Source organism: Pleurodeles waltl, chromosome 5 (assembly GCF_031143425.1).
Source record: "Pleurodeles waltl isolate 20211129_DDA chromosome 5, aPleWal1.hap1.20221129, whole genome shotgun sequence".
Taxonomy (NCBI): Eukaryota; Metazoa; Chordata; class Amphibia; order Caudata; family Salamandridae; genus Pleurodeles; species Pleurodeles waltl.
In genome coordinates, this window is record NC_090444.1 from 806,511,982 (window position 1) to 806,530,236 (window position 18,255).

General features: G+C 42.5%; 1 protein-coding gene across 7 annotated transcripts in view; it reads right to left on the reverse strand.

The window, feature by feature from the left end:
• The window catches only part of LAMA2 (laminin subunit alpha 2), a 3,379,260-nt gene that overhangs the window by 89,099 nt on the left and 3,271,906 nt on the right, over positions 1–18,255 (reverse strand). For all 7 annotated transcript variants that reach the window (XM_069234829.1, XM_069234828.1, XM_069234823.1 and 4 more), the window contains 3 exons: positions 11,453–11,629; positions 10,916–11,058; positions 2,833–3,009 (listed from right to left, as the gene is read on the reverse strand). In XM_069234829.1, coding sequence (XP_069090930.1) covers positions 2,833–3,009; positions 10,916–11,058; positions 11,453–11,629 — 497 coding nt within the window. The remainder of the gene's footprint in view (positions 1–2,832; positions 3,010–10,915; positions 11,059–11,452; positions 11,630–18,255) is intronic.

The following is an 18,255-nucleotide window of genomic DNA, read 5'->3' on the forward strand; positions in this document are numbered from 1 at the left end:
GGCATATCCAGCCGGGTCATACCCCTCTTGGTCCGATGTGTGAGGCTGTGCTGCCAAGGGATTAATTTCCCCCACTGCCCCCTCCTGCACTGTGTGAGATGGGGATCCTATTCTAGATCCGGACATCGCCTGGATGTTGCCCTTCCTTGCCCGCTTCCTCTCTCTTTTTGTCAGCCGATGGCCAAACTGCCTTTCCACAACTCTGGGCTCTGTTGTTTCAGGAGAATGTTCCTGTGGCCTTTGTTGGGTGACCACCACTATTTGCCTAGTTGGATTTTCCTCCAGGTTAGATGACCTTAGGGCAAGGGCATATTGCGGGCTAGGCCAATTCTCCTCGGAGGGTGTTGAGGATTTGGGGGTTAGGGGCTGCCCCAATGTTAGATGGGACGTTCGGGCCAAGGTCTCTTTATTCATAGGGTGGTGAATTTCTTCCAGGATGTCTTTAAAAATTACTGGTAGTTGGCCCAAATTCATCCACTACCTCCTTGCAGGAGCAAATAGTAAAATCCTTACATTGATTTTGTTGTGCCCTTGTAATTAATGAATTTAGTTCTTGCAGTTTGCTATCAGTTCCTGAGATGAAGACTGCCAGAGTGTTTAACAGATCAACCTGGATGTCCATTTTATGGGACTGAAACTGTAAAGCTGTTATTGTGGTCTGCATTGAATTCAATATTGCTGCCCATATGTCTGTTACAGGCGCCAGGGAGGCTACAGGCATATTTGAGTCATTCCTTTGTGGTGTCCTAGAGGCATGGGAAAACTGGGAGGGACACTGTCTGTCCCCAATGACCTCCAGCATCCTTGAAGACCGGAAAGTGGAAGTAATTGAGACTGGTGCTCATTGGAAGGGACTGTTGTCTTGCTCTACTCACTCCCTGCCGGGCATTGGCCTCCTCATTTGTGAAATTGTTTGGGGGGTAGGATGCTGGATGGTCATACTTTCCCCCGCCCGGAGATGGGGCGCTGAATCCTGGCCGCTTATAGTGGACCCTGACAATTCTGGTGCGGGGAAATTGGCTCCCTGATTTTCGGAGTCTTTCAGGATCGTAGACCTAGCCCGCATCGCTCCACCCTCCAGTATGCTGATGATTGGGGACAGTGATAGGGGTGGTGGAATGCTACTTTTACTCCCCTTCTGCTCCCTTCACTGCTCCGATACCAGCGCCTGTGGCAGGGGGTGAATGAAGCTTTGTAGTTCTGCTTGTTACTCCAAAGTAATCCATTATTTTGTGAAATACAGCTGCTCCCGCGGCCAGGGTTGCGGGGGAGGTCTGCCCCCCTGGCCTGGAGATTACGGACCTCACTGCTAGTCTTGACCATTGCCATTTGGAGTACGGGATCCTGCGGTGGCAAAAGCTACATATGTGACGTAGGGGGGCTCAACGGGCTTGTGCAGTGGGCCCTGTGTGATCTCACCGGGTGAGCTCCGCCAACTACACCGGCTCTTCTTATGAATAAAAATGTTCCGTGTAAAACTGCATTTCTGCTTCAAAATTTGGCATCAGCACCTGGTAATTTGATCCCAACATTTGCCCTGACCAACTGTGCAACATGTTAGCACTGGTCAGGTGATACATATATTATTTTACACTGGTCAAGTGCTATCAATGCCACTTTGCACTTGGCAGTTGGTACAAATGTTGGTGAAATCAGTAATGGACTGGTGAACAATTTGGAGCTACATTACATCTTTAAGAGAAAGGTTCGTGAAGTCAGTTTTTCCTGTTTAAACTATTATATGTGGAAACTATTTAAAAATCATTTAAAAAATAAACGTGGAACTCTATTCACCCTATAAGTACACCGAAAATGTGAATAGATTTATATAAAAAGGAAAAATGTCTATCTATGAAAATAATGCATTCCAGCATACTCCTAGTCGTCCATGCATATTCCACTGTTTATTTTTTGGTTTTCAATAATTTGTACAAACATATGTGTTTCTTTAATATTTTTCCTATGGAAAAAAGTTTGCAAGTGGTAACTGTTCACTTATTGTCCTATGCAATGTGGATGTCTATCCTTTGTTTCCCACCCTGAAAAAGAAATCATTTATATTTACATGTATTTTCAGAGTCAAAATGACCTTTAAAACGTTTTGGAATACAAGCAAACTTACCAGTTTTCAGGTTTTTACCAACTTTGTGCTGGACAAGTGTCCAGCATGTGCACTGTCCTGCATAAGGTTTGAGATCTTCTACAGAAGACAATCCATAAACTGGTTATATTGTTCAAAGTAGTAAATTCAAACTGATGTGAGAATTGTCTGCATGGATCGATACTGGGGCACTGGCTTCCAGAGTTCTTCACCTAGAGGTTGTCACTTCTGGTTCTCGCCAGGTTGCAATTGTACCTCTGGGCTGCTAGTGGTCAATGTGGAAAGATATGACTATTTTCCATTGAAAAGCAAAAGAAAACAATCCTTGGTAAACTAAATGGGTGCTGCCTTTGAAATGCATTATCCGATCTTTTAGTTTTGGCCATGCTGTTGCTGATGCTGAACAGCATTGACAAAAACAAAAATGGTAGCTGATGATGTTGGATCCTGTAATCACTGAAGAGGAACACATGCAACCTCTCACTGGATTTGGCCATGCCGGGTCTCATCAAGGGGGCAGATTTGGATATATGCACTAGTGGGCTACAAAACCCACGTCCGTGTTTATTTGTTGCACGGAGTCTCGCCAAGAAGCTTCATTTGAGGCTCTGATCTGTGGACATTGCATTTAAACCTAATGGACTTTAAAACGGATGAAAACACGTTCAAGCAAGGATATCATGCAACAACTTTTAGGTAATGGAACAGTTGTTCCAAGCAGCACAACTTACACTGTATTAATCACAAGATTCCATATGCAACCCTCAAAAGGCGGAATGTTTCTCAGAGGGGCGGGCTGGGAGTTGGGGGGAATTCCTCCGACGAACAGCCTTTTCACGCTGATAGCCTTATCGCCATTTATTTGGTGTATTTGCCCTTGTTCTTCATCCACCTGGACAGTAAATGCCCTGTACAATTTGTTGAAGAAAAAAACAATAATGTTACAACATCATTTCAATTCATTCACTATTTCTGCAGTGTCGGGCAAGGTATCAGATCACTTCACTTGGACTGATGCTTGACAATTTCAGAGGGACATTTACACTGTTGTACAAGTGTAAAAACAAACATTAGCTTTTACTAAAATATAAAAAAATACATTTTTCATTCATTCTGTGTAAATGTTAATTCACGACTCTTTCACAATTCCTTGTACCGGTGCAGCATTGCCCTGCCCTGAAGCAATCTGTATGATCAGGCCCCTGAACGTTAGCAATGCAAATGAAAGGCAGATAATGTGTCTGTACTGTTGCCACCAATGGCTACCCATCATGTAATTAATGGTCACCTTCTTGTCGAGGACTACCTTAAAGCCGAATTGAGAGGAGAGTAGCAAAAGGGATGTCTAACAAAACAGAGCCAGTGTCCCATCCTCTCGCCTCTTTGTTCCCCATACTCGAGGGAAGTGTGGGACTAAGGAAGGCTTATGGTTGAACTGCCACCGGTTCCGCCATTGGGAAAACCTTTATGGGAAACAGAATGTCAGTTCAAATAATGATGGACAGACATTCCAAATTAGGGTAGCCCGCAGACTCCATTTCCGCCGGAATGCTTTCTGTTAGTGTGACCCTCCATTCAAAAAATACTAATCTGGACTAACAACCTTAAATTATACCTCACATAAAGGATGAAAGCTCCCAGTGTGTGGGGGATATTTATTATGGTATTCCTGTAGTTGGACCCAAGAATAACATCAACAATGCCTGGTCACTCATGCAAGCATGCCGAACGTGCTGACGAGGTTCATTTTACCACCAAGGTGACTCATGCCACGCATTGGGAGTCATTTTGGAGGAAATGACTGTAAATACCTTGGACAACTTTGAAATGAGGCCCTTAATGACTACCCTTGCCAGACTGCACATCCATAATTTCCTGTAATGTGACCTTACTGCTTTCTCGACCCTCGTTTTTTCTGCTACTGTTACTTTCATAGTGTAACTTATTTAATACTCACTTTCATGATGTAGTAGCTGTTGGACTTAGAATGTATTGTCTACATTTTCACTGGTTTATATGTTTTTCCACAAATCCACTCCATCCGAAGTGTGCCCGTCAAACCTCGTTTTCAATGTTCCAATCTGACTAGGAGCCATCTACAAATTCTTAACTGTTAATTTAATGTTAATTTCTAGTTACTCGAATACGCATTTCTCAGTCTCAATTTTATTATTTTTCGATGTTGGCTTCTTTTCAGGTGAATTCTCATTGGCATCGAAGGCACAGGTAGCCAGTCTGTAATTTTTCCTCATTTGCTGTTTTGCCAGAATCCGATAGAGTCCTGGAAACTAACTCATTAGTTCACGCATTCTGTCCTTCTTCATACAATGCACGGGTGGTGTTGCAAGGGAAAATGGGCCCGGATGCAAGCACAGAACTTGACCTCTCTGTATAAGAAAAACAGCCCTTAATTCGGGTAAAATGTCCCCCAGCCCACATGGAACCCAGAGTGGGGGGAGCAGCTGCACTATTAATATCTGCGTCACTGCTTGGATAGCTCAATCTAAGGCAGGCCGCTACGCACTCGCTCATCTGCTTTCTGTGTACCAGAGCACACACAGCTCGGGTGCCGGCAACATTAATGAGAAATCTGCCTGGCAGGATGAGCATTGTCGGCGCCTTTGTGGGTACAATGGGAAGTATCTCCAGTAATAGGCGATTCGATTGGGCTCAGTGGGCCTCTCGAAGCTCCTGGGGTCCCATCTGCCAAGATCTTAATTCTCTGGTTCGCACTATTTATTTTTCTCCCTGAGAAACAAAGCAATTCTTCTGGCTCTTGCAACTGAAAACAGATACTCATTCGGCAGAAGCTGTGAACAGGCCTTTTAAGAGGAGGGAACACAAACTATTGATTGTACACTGTGGCGATTTAAATACGTTGCTTTCCTACTGATTAGCTTCCATGACTCAGCCAATTGCAGACACTGCAACTTTCACGGCTCATCTCTCCCACTAAGTAGTTTAAAAGTTTACTGAACAGCGCCTTTGATACGAGGACTCAACATCTTGTTCAGATCAGAGCCTAGATAAAACAAGAAAAACAAGCACTTGTAAAGGTTTGGATTTAAGGTGCTAATGCATGCTGCTTTAGCAGGTTAGAGCGAGACACATGGGAGAGTTTGCAGAAGCTCAGGGAGAGGACTACGGTGGTAAAATAGTCTCACATGCAGCACAACTGAAGCACTTGAGTAGGGGTCGAAGGGTAAACCTAAACAACCAGTAGCTTTAGGTGAGAGATAAAAGAATACGGCACCGGGCTGATCGGTGATACCAAGATAAAGATGAAACAGGCTGGTGAAGGAAGGCAGCGGTTGAAAGGGGTGGACCCAAAGCCCATTATGTGGATATTATAAGCAATGGGGTTGTCAAAACCTAGTGAACTGTGTCCAGGCCTCACAACAGGCCCACAAAGTTTCTCATGAACTGCTTTCATTTGTAAACATGTCATTGGATAGGTATAATCAATGATATGATATGTCAGGTGGTGCAAAGGCCATGATGAGTAGAAAGTACCATAGGCTCATATATTGTTAGAAACTGGAGGGGAGGTCCATGCGCTCAATTCACTTTTAATCAGCACTGTCACCTGTCCTAATGTTGGTTGAGGGATATACGTAGGCATGTGATTGACAGCACTCTGGAGAGGGATCAGTCCGAGGATGTGTCCTCAAGAACATTTCTCCCACAAGACCTCACCCCATAAGACCTCATCCTCTGCCGTAACTGCGACCTAAAGCCAGGGCTGGCAAACATTCTGAAACCAGCCCATCTTGCACCATGCAAAAGCAAGGACCAAGCCTGACTCTCTTGCGTTTTCTGAGGAGAGAGTGATTGAGCCCCCCTCCAAAGTCAGTGTTTAAAAATAGGGCACAATCTAGCACAGTCTTTTAAATATATTATCTACACACTTTCATGACTGAATTCTGGCACCCCATCTATCCCTAAAGCAAGCAGTTTGACTTGTCGCCCACCTGGAAATAAACAAATGCACAAATGGCCAGCATGGCCTTGCCCATCTCCACAGGAACCATGTGACTGAATAAAGTGTTAGCTTAAATTGGTTACCACGTTCAGCTCTTGCTAACACACAGCCATACAACTCTTTTTTGCACTTGTACCAACTCCTTTAGAATAAAAAACCATAGACTAATCTGGAGTAGGCAAGAATGATTTGGTTGCAGAATGGGATGTCTTCAGGACCTCATTTGCCAGCCATGCATTTACATGGGTGACTGATGAAGGAAGGTGGCTCTAAGGTGACCATTCTCTTCAAAAAGATTAGATGATGCAATATGGTAGGCACACAGTAGATCATGTGACTGTCTTGAATGCCTCTGTTGCACAGCAGCTGGGCTATAGCAACAGTATGTGCATGGGACCGCCAAAAAGCATATGACCAGGTTGTGATGAATACAAAATGTGACTTCTCAGCAACTATTTAAGACAAAGACATTTGATCATTGCTCTCTGCCATTACATACCCTTAAATAGCTGTCAGTAAAGAAGGGGGGAGAAATCAAGGCAACTTGCATTGTTTATGTAGTCTCTCATTAGTAAAGTCAGACATTTATGTAAGACAATCTACGCTAGCCTGTGCTCACTAGCGCATTACGTCCTGAATCCTAACGTTAGAATGCTAAGTATGAAATCATCAGCCCTAGAATGACTGCCATTAAGGTGACCATTGAAATGTGGCAGTTCATTCAATTTTTGAGCTGGGCCTTTTTACGGTTTATTTTTAGTTCTTGTTTTAGATCTGATTGTTAGTGCAGAGATCCCATTTCGTGAATGAAAGCTCTAGAGCAAAACATTTACTCTTGTAACTTCTACCTTTGAGCATGTTGCTGGAGATCTGTGTGATGTAAGGGCCAGATGACACCCTTAGAGATGCAACCAAACTGGTTGATGATTGCACATTCAAATTATCTGTTAGTTTAGTTCTTGTTAAGAAAGTCAGCCTTGGAAATTAGTAGTACTTTTCTTTCCCTTGAGTTACCCTTCTAGGATTTTGTCTCTGCAGTTTTTTTTCTGGCCTACACGATGAGCACTGGCTGATGGGACCAATGAGATCTGATAAGTTCATCTTCTTGACACATTTCTCAGAGAAGTTTCACTAGATATTTTTGTCTTTTTGGGGATCAATTTCTGTTTGTATCCAGATATGACTTTGGCAAACTGGAGATAGATGTAAGCATGCTCCTGAATTTGTCTTGTATAGTACTAACAGGGTGGTTCTACAGAGTCTCAGGAAATCTACTTTGCATGCCTCAGGCAATTTCTACATTAGTTCAAGAATACTGGAGTTTTCCAGCCAGAGGAGTCCACACTAGGACACACCTGCAACCACCCTTCCCATACACACTTTTCCAGAATTGTGCTATTTCAAGGCAGACTAATGGCTGGTCTAATCTAATTGAATTGGTTCTAGATATTATGTTCAGAGCTGAACTATGGACAAGCGCAATATGTCCAGCAACTCCTTGGAAGGAGGTGCTGAATTTTAAGGGAGATTGTTTCATAATTTGCATACTTTATGCAAGGTACAGCCATCTGTGCCTTTGGAATGTGGGATATAAATATTGTGGGGCCTGGAAGGAGGTTATGGGATCTTGTTTAGCACCTTGTAAAACATAACATGTGTGAGAGACAATTGTTTGAAGAGATGTGGTATCAAATTCCAAGTCCCATACTTGGGATGGCTGCTGGCTATTTCACAGCTAAAGCAGAGAAATACACAACTAGTACTTGCAGAGGAGTTTAATAGGGGATGGAGAAATTATATTTTTGTAAAATATGTATTGGAAATGGCCCCCTCTACAGGGTCAACCCCAAATATTTTGACTCCTGCTACTTTTTCCTGGATTTTTTCTTGTTGGCCTTAGGACTCTTTGCACCTTACCACTACCAACCAGTGCTAAAGTGATTGTGCTCTCTATCTAATACATGTTTTAATTTACATGTGAGCCCCTTGTAGAATGATGTACCATATACCCAGGGCCTATAAATTTAATGCTACCAGTGGGCCTGCAGCACTTATTGTGCCACCCGTTTAAGTAGCACCTTAAAACTTTTCCCAGGCCTTCCATTGCAGCCTGAAGGCAGTGCCCCACCGCCATTTTGACTTGGCATTTTAAACCCCTTGCCAAGCCTTAAATTCCCCTTTTTATGACATTTAATTCACCCCCAAGGTAGGCACAAGGTAGCCCATAGGGCATGGTGCTGTTTAAGTAAAAGGTAGGACATGTTCTTTTACGATTTGCATGTCCTAGCACTGAAAACCTCCCACATTTGTTTTCACTACTGTGAGGCCTACCCCTCTCACTGGATAACTTTAGGGGTTCCTTATCATATTGAATAATCTGTACTTCCTAAACCAGAGGCGGGAGATATATCATGTTTGGTATCTATGAACCTGTAACGATAAGCCCTCTTTAATGGTAAAGTCTGATTTATCATTACAAGTTTGAAAATGTCACTTATAGAAAGTTTACATTTTCCTGCCACTAGCCCTCTGTGCCTGTAGCCTGCTTTAGGTCGCATGACTGGGTGTAACTGACAGTTGAGACTGTGAATTCATCCCAGACAGTCACACAATAGTGAGATTAGCAGAACCTGAATGAGCCATTAACTAACTTGAATGGAGGATGGAGCTAAGCACAGACCCACTTGCATCTGAATAGGCTTGGCTTTTCCCCCACACAATAGGTATAACAACCCTGTATTGTCAGTGCAGCCAACTAGGAGCCAGGGCAAGGAACGCAGCAAACTCCTGGAACTTCAAAGAATAATTTTGGAAACTTCTCCCAACTTTTAGGATCAGGACCCAGGGTATAGAAATAGGGCTCTCAGGCCCACTCTTCAGTTCACTATTGGACCTGTAGACTCTCAGAGGACTGCTGCTGTGACCTGCTGTGCACTCTACCAGTCTGATGCTATTCCTGGAAGGACTGCTTTGCTGTTTGGCGCCTGCTATGTATCTTCAGAGGCCAGCCCTGCTTCTTCACCTGCACCCAGGACTTCAGAAATGACTCCAAGAGCTAGTTTAGCTTGCCTCCCGTTCAGAGCCACAGGGACATAACAGGCTACCACCATCTTGAACCCACACCTGAACCCAGCCTATATGAGTCTTGAACCACTAAGAGGTCTTCATCCACTCCTGGACCCTTGGTTGTTGTGCTAAAGGTGCCCAGGTGGCCATTTTCTAAACGGAGGACTTGCTATTTTGAACATTAATCTTTAAAATACATAACTCTGGTTCTACTCATTGGATTTGGAAGGTTTTGGTGTCAAATAATTTATTAAAGTTAGCTCTATTTCTTTAAGTTGGTTGGAGACTTTTATTGTGTCATGTTTTCACTGTATTGTTGTTTGTGTGCTGCATAAATACTTAACACATTGCCTCTACGTTTAGCCTGACTGCTTTTTTTACCTGGCTACCCAGGGTTAAGCACAGGTTAATTTGGTGAGTTTTTCTCGTTCACCCTGCAAGGGATTGTGGCTGTTTCTTGAACAGGGCTCACACTCTAGTCAACCAACAACCCAATTTCTGATAATATGCAACATTTCTATTAAATATAAACTAAATTACTCTACCTATTTCACAAAATGTGCTTGACCGGTATCTCATTTCAAAACTGCACAATGGCCTGCTTCACATACACATCATGCTAGACACAAGTAGTAGAATGATTTGAGAATAAATGTATCATATTAACGGTTTTGCGGCTTCCATGAGTTTCTGCTTAAAGCAATCTCCCACACGCAAAAATTCTGAAATATTTCCAACCCACAAATTAGCCAGAAGTTGGATGAACATTTCCATAATGCAAAACACACATTATTCACAAGATTTCACCTGTGTAATAGAAAAAAGGTTTTTGGTAATAACATTTACCCTGAAGTAGAAGGCACACATTAGATCATGAAAAAAGGTTAGATTCTGCTCTCAGTTTTTTCAGCATCGACTATTAGGACACTTAGAAAAATGTTTCTGAATCGTTTTTTAAGCAAATTTCGATTTTTTTTTTAATGTGCAAGTACTAAATGCATTCCATGCTCCTTTCCTATACCCATCTTTCAAGTAGTCATTGAATTCTACCTACTTTTTTACACCCTCTAATAATTTGTATAAATATGCTGAGAATTTTATGTGTGATAAAAGCATTACCTATTTCATATTCGTTTACAATGCTCATTTTATACAGAATAGTAAAAGAGACACAGCGGGCCCGATCACAAGTCAGGTGGAACAGAATGAACACATGCTAGCATGCCTTCATTTCGCTCTGCCTGTTTCTTAGTGGTTTGGTTTTTCTGCACTCGGATTTACCGGATGAGAAAGTCCCTTACCCAATGTGTATGGCTGGAAAATCTGGCTGGAAAATTGCATGAGCCTTTAGCTGCAGTAACAGCCAATTCTCATGCCCTTTAAAAAAAAAAAAAAAAAAAAAAACAAGGGGTAGCCCTGCTGAAACAATAAAAGATCCATCCCCCACACCTCCCACCCCAATTCCTCACCCTCTACCCCACTCACCAGTCCCTGCATACATTTAGCACCAGTTTAGAACAGGTGGTAGATGTATGTGGTAAAACTACAAGGAACAGGGGATTAAGTTGTATGTATTGTTCCAGTCACCCATCCTTCATTTTTTACCCATTCCTCACTACTTAAGTCGGCATTTTGTTCTCCTTCTTGTCTCTGACTGGTTCACCTGTTGAAAGAGGCCTGTGCCAAGATCTGACCGGGCCAAGAGGAGACGGGCTAGGCTAGGAGTAATGAAGATTACCAATAATTGACAGGGTTATTTCTGTTACCCTTTGGTTCTTTCGATCCGGACTGAATGCTCCTTGCCATCATGGAACTCCCCTGACTTGATGGTGATCCTATGGGGCTCCCGCATGCCTGTAGAGAGCTGGACCTCAATTCGCCCCTTGTTCAGCAAAACAGCATAGAAGGCCTGGGAAATTAAAGCAATAAAAATAGTTAGCAAAATAAAAGGTGAGTTAGGTGGATTCTGTGTTTGAATCTCTCCTGCTAGGTGCATCTTCTTTTTTTAGAACAGCTTCACTTTATTAGACCTAAGTCGGATAATTATCGCATGTCATGTTAGGGACATGCATTTAATAACCATTTCATTGTCAGGGTCACATCGTGGACCTACACACTCCTTCACCAGGGTCCCTACATCACATAGATACCAATACTGGGCAGTTTTGCACAAAACAACATGTACGCTATTCCGCCAGTGCATGTCAGTGCGCGGATGCAATGCACAGGTGTATGGTGTGTATTGCCTAGTCCCATATGTTTACCCCATTGAGGTCTGGCAGAGGTTGACGCAGGTGGTGTACCTGTCCGAGTTGCCTTCGTTTTCTCCTTGGAGGAGCGGGGATCCCACCGTTGCCAAAAAGAATGATCCCAGACTCATTCTTTGTGCTGAATGACAAGTTGATTTCAGTGCCAGTATCAAACGAAATGGCGGGAAGTTCTACATATCCAGGATTAGGAAAGCTAACTGTATACAATTTCTGTGTGAGAAAAAGAAAAAAACTGTGGTTAGGATGGGAAAACAAGAATGAAGAAAGGCAATAGTTTTGGGCCTTTCAAAGTAGGAAGGCTTTCTTAAGCTTCAGTAAGACAAGGTTTAACAACCAAACAAAACAAGAAGTGCAGGCATACCTCAGTCTCGCCAAAGTTACAGCAGCACTAACCCACGCAAACTTCTTATAGAACAGACATCAAGGACACTGCAACAGCGCAAACAACAGTCGCTTTCCCACAACAAACAAAGCACGGGCAACTACATTGCAAGTTTCGCTCACTCATCATGTACAGTACAGAGAGCAGTAGTTCAAGATTCGTTCACACATCTGGAATAACTACCACAGAAGCACATCAGTGCAAATGTTCCTCATTTTAATAAGGACGTATGACACTGTTGATATCCTTTAGTGTATTAATCACCATAGGCCTATAAAACTTTGAAAGTGATGAGGTGTAAATATCTGCGCTACATTGCACTGAGCGAGAGCTAGATGCAAATGAGCCTAACTTGCTCCAATGGGTCTGGTTGGTGTCTCCCTCATAGAAAATATTGGAAAAATGGTTCTAGTGGTGTATTTTTGTACTAAAAAAGCGTACTATGAATTGGCTAAAATCCATAGATTCTGAAAAGGTACTAATGAAATATTTCAATACTTTCATCATGTTCTTTCAAACCGTCCCTTAAAAGGGGTGTTTTTGAGTCACCCTCATCATTAAAACGTTTAATAAATGGTGTCAAAGCAATGCATTCTCACAACCACAGGCCATATAACAGCCAGATACACGTCTACGGCACACAAGCAACGCTATTGCTCACTGTACACACTTGTATGAGATTAAACAGATCACACTAATCTTACATGCTCAGGCATCAAACAGAAGTAAGAAAAATATAAAATATTAGCATAGATGTTGAAATTCTTATATTTGAACCACGAAATATCAGCAACAGAATCAAGTAAATCGTGGAACCAAATACAGAAAGAAGGTGGGTAAAAGGCTTCCAAAGACATCATGAAATAACAGAATATGCTTCAGAAATACAGCAAGGTTGCCCACAAACATCAGCTAGTTAGGTTTCAAAAGATATAAAAAGCTTGCCATTAAATACAGAATTTTTGAATACATAAAACCAATGTAGCCAAACAAAAGCTTTTCATTTTTGCAAACATATTTTTTCACTTGGAATCCTATATTTACATTTGTAGCAAATGCGTTTGGCCTCAATGCATCAGACTGAAATTTCCATCAAGTACTTTCATTTACCACTGCTTTTCATGCACAGATTCCCCCCTTCATGCCCATTTACTATTATCATCAACTATTAGAATCGCCATTCATGTGTCAGAGATTTCCACCACCGTTATCCCAGAAATACTCAGCACAGTATTTGCCCACAGCTTGATAATAGCCAGTGGTAACACAAGGTTGGACGGTCCCCTGCCCCAACTTTTAAAAGAGGGTTGATAACTAGCAGTATAGACATTTATATAGATCATCTTTTATTGCCCCCCTTGATGGATTTGGAGGTAATTCCAAGAATGGACAGCGACCACCAAGCCTTAAGTGCTAAAATGCTTTCTAGTTTATTTGTGAGTACAGACCTGACACTGGTAATTAGTGCTCATACGATGGAGACCTCTAATAACAGGAGTGGCGTTCAATGTATGGCAGTTGCAAATAACACTAAGGCACTATCATAAATGTACAGTCTGTTTGCTAATATACTCTCCCGAGTAGTTACTATGGGAGGGGAGAGGTCTTCACTTGTTAATCTCGATAGTCAATTGATGGAACAGCCGAGACATTTTTTTGTGAAAGTAGTACGTAGAGACGAAAACCAAAGACAACTCCCCTCTTGGTATACAAAGGAATGTAGAAACACTAAGACCATTGTATTAGAGGTGGTGAAGGTTGGCCTCCAGGCACAAATAGGTATGGCAAAAAAGAGGTATAAGGCTATCCTGATAGAGGTAAAAAAATAATATGGGAAATTGAGCAGTTGGCAAAACTAGCAGAGACACAGCAGCATGATGACTCAAAGGGGTTCTGGAAGCTGATAGGGATAGTGACGCGTACTGCTGATAATCATGTGGAGACTGTTATACCGCCCAATATGTGGGTATCACACTTTTTGGGTCTTTAATCTAAGTAGGATGTTGCCAATGTGCAAGAACCGTCTTACAGCATAAGCCGGGCGATAGAGCACTTGGGGCTGGATGGCTTAGGGAAAAATCAAGTAAGCATAGGCCATGATACAAATAGGTTTTCCCTTGTTGAAACAGCAAATGCAGTCAAGCAGATAAAAAGAGAAAAGGCTCCTGGTCTGAATGGCATCCCTGGGGACCTGTACCTAAACTCAAACTGATGTATGGGTTCCTTATCTCAATCCTCTTAGCAATTCCATCATGGCAAGTGGAATTATCTCTCCCTTCCGGGGTGGTGCAGTCATAATTCCAATATATAACAACCATTTGCAATGCAATGGGTCTCGCATTTGCCCGAGTAAGAGCTATTAGCATTACAAACTCCTAACTGGACTTTTCTTGCCACATAACTTGAAAATCAAAAGTAAAACAGTTTCACATAAGAGAGCCGATTCACAGCGCCACGGCTGCCACGGGCATCAGAGATAAGGAGAGACAGAAAAGGAAAAAGAAATTTGCTCGCAAAGTCAAGCTTATCAACAGAAGTGCAGTTAGCCATGTAACAGGGGCGATATCCAACGCGGTAATAAAACCTCCCCAAGGAAGGACGAACGTAAACCATTTACCAATGTCATCAAAGGATTTTTGAAAGCCAAGCCCACAAACCAGTGATAGTGGTGGACGTGAGGTGGGCGGTGTTAAAAGCCCAGATACATACAAACACGTCAAGAAAGAAGTGCATACACACTGCTATGCTCGACCTAACATGTATGTACACGTTAAGTTCACTTGTGTGGTTTGAAAGGATTAGCCCCTGCTTTCCCTTTGAAAAGCCAAGGCTAATATTTTACTGGGACTGTAATTCTGCCTTCCTGTCCTTGCATCAAAAGCAACTAAGGGGCGCGTTTCCTGGAGCTAAGCCTATGATTTATGAGGTCTTTGTGCTCAACCTAAAGGCCCTTTTTATGATGTTTTCAATCTGTTGCTGGAAGCTTCCCAGTTGTCAAGCCCCCATCTGTGTTGGACAGTAAAGATAGCTCAATCCTTGAAGATAACCAGGCAAACTTTAGATCTAAGGTTAACACCTTGGATCAGTGTTTTCAGTTTAAAATATTATATTGGAAGTATGTCCTCTTGAAGCATGATCATTTATATGTTGCCTTCTTAGATCTGCAAGCAGCCTTTGATGTGGTTCCTAGAGGAATGCTGTGGAGGTTCTTGATGACTATGACATCCCTAGCGATCTTCTGAGGATCTTAAGAACCGTTCATGAGAATACATATGTCAAATTTAGATGGGACAGGGAAGACCTCACACCTAGGATCACTATTAAAAGGGGCCTGCAGCAGGGCTGTGTGCTCACGCCCACGCCCACGCCCACGCCCACTTTTCAGCCTTTACATAAATTGGGGCGTTCAAATAGCTGTCTCAGTGTGGACACTGTGCACTTAAATCCGCTGGAGTCTTTTTACCTCTACTTTTGTTCGCTAATGACACTCTTCTTGTATCCATAACCCCAACAGTTCTAAAAAGCAAATTTAACACATTTGCAGATTTCGGCCACCAAAGAGGTGTTGAACATAACCCTGCTAAATCTAAGTGTATGGCAATCAATCCGCACCAGTCCTTTAAAAGTAAAATGGAAATAGAAGGTATCCCATTGGAACAAGTCAAATACTTTGATTATCTTGGGGTAAGGTTGACAGATAACATGTTGTGGGGCTCGCAATCGGAGAAAGGTAAGATCATCCTACACTAGAGGGCATCGGCCATAGGCAGGAGGTACAGAACATTGGAGGGGGAAGTGGTCTTGCCAGCCCTGGAACTATATAGAGCTGTGGCAGCGGCAGAAGCCACGTACAGGGCTGAGATGTGGGGCTATGCTAATGCTGTAGTTGTAAAATAAAATGAAAATAGGTTAATTAGAGCCCTTTTTAATTTACCGCTGAATACTCCCCTCATATCCTTGAGGTACAACTTGTCACTAAATAACATCCATCATCTAAGTTCGTTAAAACCTCTCTTATACTGGGGAAGGGTCCAGATGACGGGGGAGTTGGCTCCCTATAGAGAATCTCTATGTGAATTAATTGCCTCTGATTTTCAATTGCGTACACCCTGGTTGCAGAATGTTAAGCATTTATGTGAATGGTAAAAATGGAAGAGATCTGGAACGCCCCAGGAAAAATGGCCGAGGGAGTCATACAGGAACTCAAAAGGAATTGCTGCTATTTCATTTTAGCAAGGACTTGGAATGATCAGATTGAGGGGATCATGGCTGCCCAATTCAAGGTTTATAAATATATTCCCTGCTTTGAACCATATCTAGACAGAATTTTCCCCTAACCGGCAAAATGCTTATGTTTGCAGTTTAGGTGTGATGTCGTACCGCTCAGAAGTTTTAATGCAAAAAGGGACAAAACAGGCTCTTCATTAATAGATGGGCCACAATACTTGATACAGTGAAAGAGAGGCACACTTTTTGATCTTCTTCCCTTTTTATAGACAAACTCAGAAGAAATTGAATATTTCACTTTGTAATTCACTAGGCGTTAGGTATTACTGGGTCGCCCTGCAGATTCTGAAGAGTGATACAGAAGAACAAATTGTGTTCCCTGTTTCACGCTTCTTGCAGCGGGCATGGGTGATTAGATCCAAAGCTGTGACCCTAAAGGACCCTTAAAGCGTTAGGTTTAAGGGTGTGGGATTAAATTTATAAACTGTTTTTGAGCAGCATTGTGTGTACGTAAAAATTCAGAGATGAACTTGTTTTATTATTTAACATATGATTGCCTTAGCTGATTATTTAAGTGTTGTGAAGATTTATATTCTTGTTTGAATATTTTAATGTTTGTATGTGTTTTAAATTGCTGATTGAAAAATTTTGTGCAGAAGCAGATTGCGGGGTGTGGAAGGGGCAGCGGGGGAGGAGGGGATAAACATTAAAATATATTTTTTTAAAAACTGACCCTAGACGGCTGGCCAAACATACATGCACAGTGAGGATGGTGCTGGGCACTCCCCCCTCGCTGCTCGTCACCCCTTGGCACCATCCCTTTAAAAGGTTTTGCAGCTGCTTTTATGCAGGAGCAGCTTGCGGGGCGTGGAAGGGGCGGGGCAGCGCGGGGAATGGGGAATAAACATTAAAATATATCTTTTTTTAAAACTGACCCGAGACGGCCGGCCAAACATACATGCACAGCGAGGGTAGTGCTGAGCACTCCCCCCACACTGCTCGTCACCCCTTGGCACCACCTGTTTAAAAGAAAAGGATGCACTCCCCCTCACTGCTCGTCACCCCTTGGCACCACCTCTTTTAAAGGTTTTGCAGCTGCTGCTGCTGGAGTGGGACGCTCCTCCGCCCTAATTGAGGAGCCACCCCTGCTTTTGTGGATTTTTACCGAAACGAGGTATTACTACTACTCAGCACTGTCTTACAAATGCCCACAAAATAAAAAGATTCAGACCGTAAAGCCAGGGCACTCAGTATACCATGATAGACACAGTTATTGAAATTACACATCAGTATATCCAGGATGGGCACCCTCAAAACGGATAGCCACAATAAGATATCCCCACGCGATAGAAGTGAGAGAAAACGAACTAACATCACGTGGCAAAACCTTCACTTTAAATCTAAAAATATAAACATTTTCTCTTGGGACATGGTAGTAGAAAACAATCTAACAATCCAGATTATTACAGTATTATATCAGGCGACTGTTTTCAGTGAGGCCACTAATATTCAGAAATGTATGGCAAATGCTTCTACTACAAGTAGTGTGGCGTGCATGAAGGCATTTACTATTTTGCTAACTCAGTAGCCAGCTTCATACAAACTGTATTATTCAACAGTATATGCGCATTAAAAAGCTATGGTAATAAGTACACTGAGTCCTAAAGTGACAAGTAAACCATGAACTACCTCTCTCTTCTGTATTCAGCAACACAAGTCACACAAAGCACGTTTTCTAAATCACGAAAACTAAATATATTTGGGAAAATCCATGCTTGAATGATGACAGGGTTATACTGCGTTTCGTTTGGAAAATGTATCCATGTTTATTGCATACGAGTGAGTTCTTTTGCTCCATAAGGTTACATTCAAAAGATGTCTATTTTCCACAAACTCACCCTTTTTGTGGATGAACACTGGAATTGGCAAGACATAAGTGATAGAATTTAACAAACACTGCTAAAATAAATAGCTCTGGCCAGGAACGGATTTAGCGCTGGTGGCGCCTGGCGCGACAATCTTTTTTGCCGCCTCCCCACATGACCTCCTCCTCAAATCTCCTCACTACCACCCAGCAAAAGTGACCATCAACTCTCCCTAGCCTCGTTCTCACATAAATTAAATGTATTTTGAATGGCAAGTAAAGTCCGGTTTTACTAATCCACTCCGCTATGCCCTCAAGTTCAGTGCCCCCTCCAGGTCAGCACTCAGTGCGGCTGCACCAGTT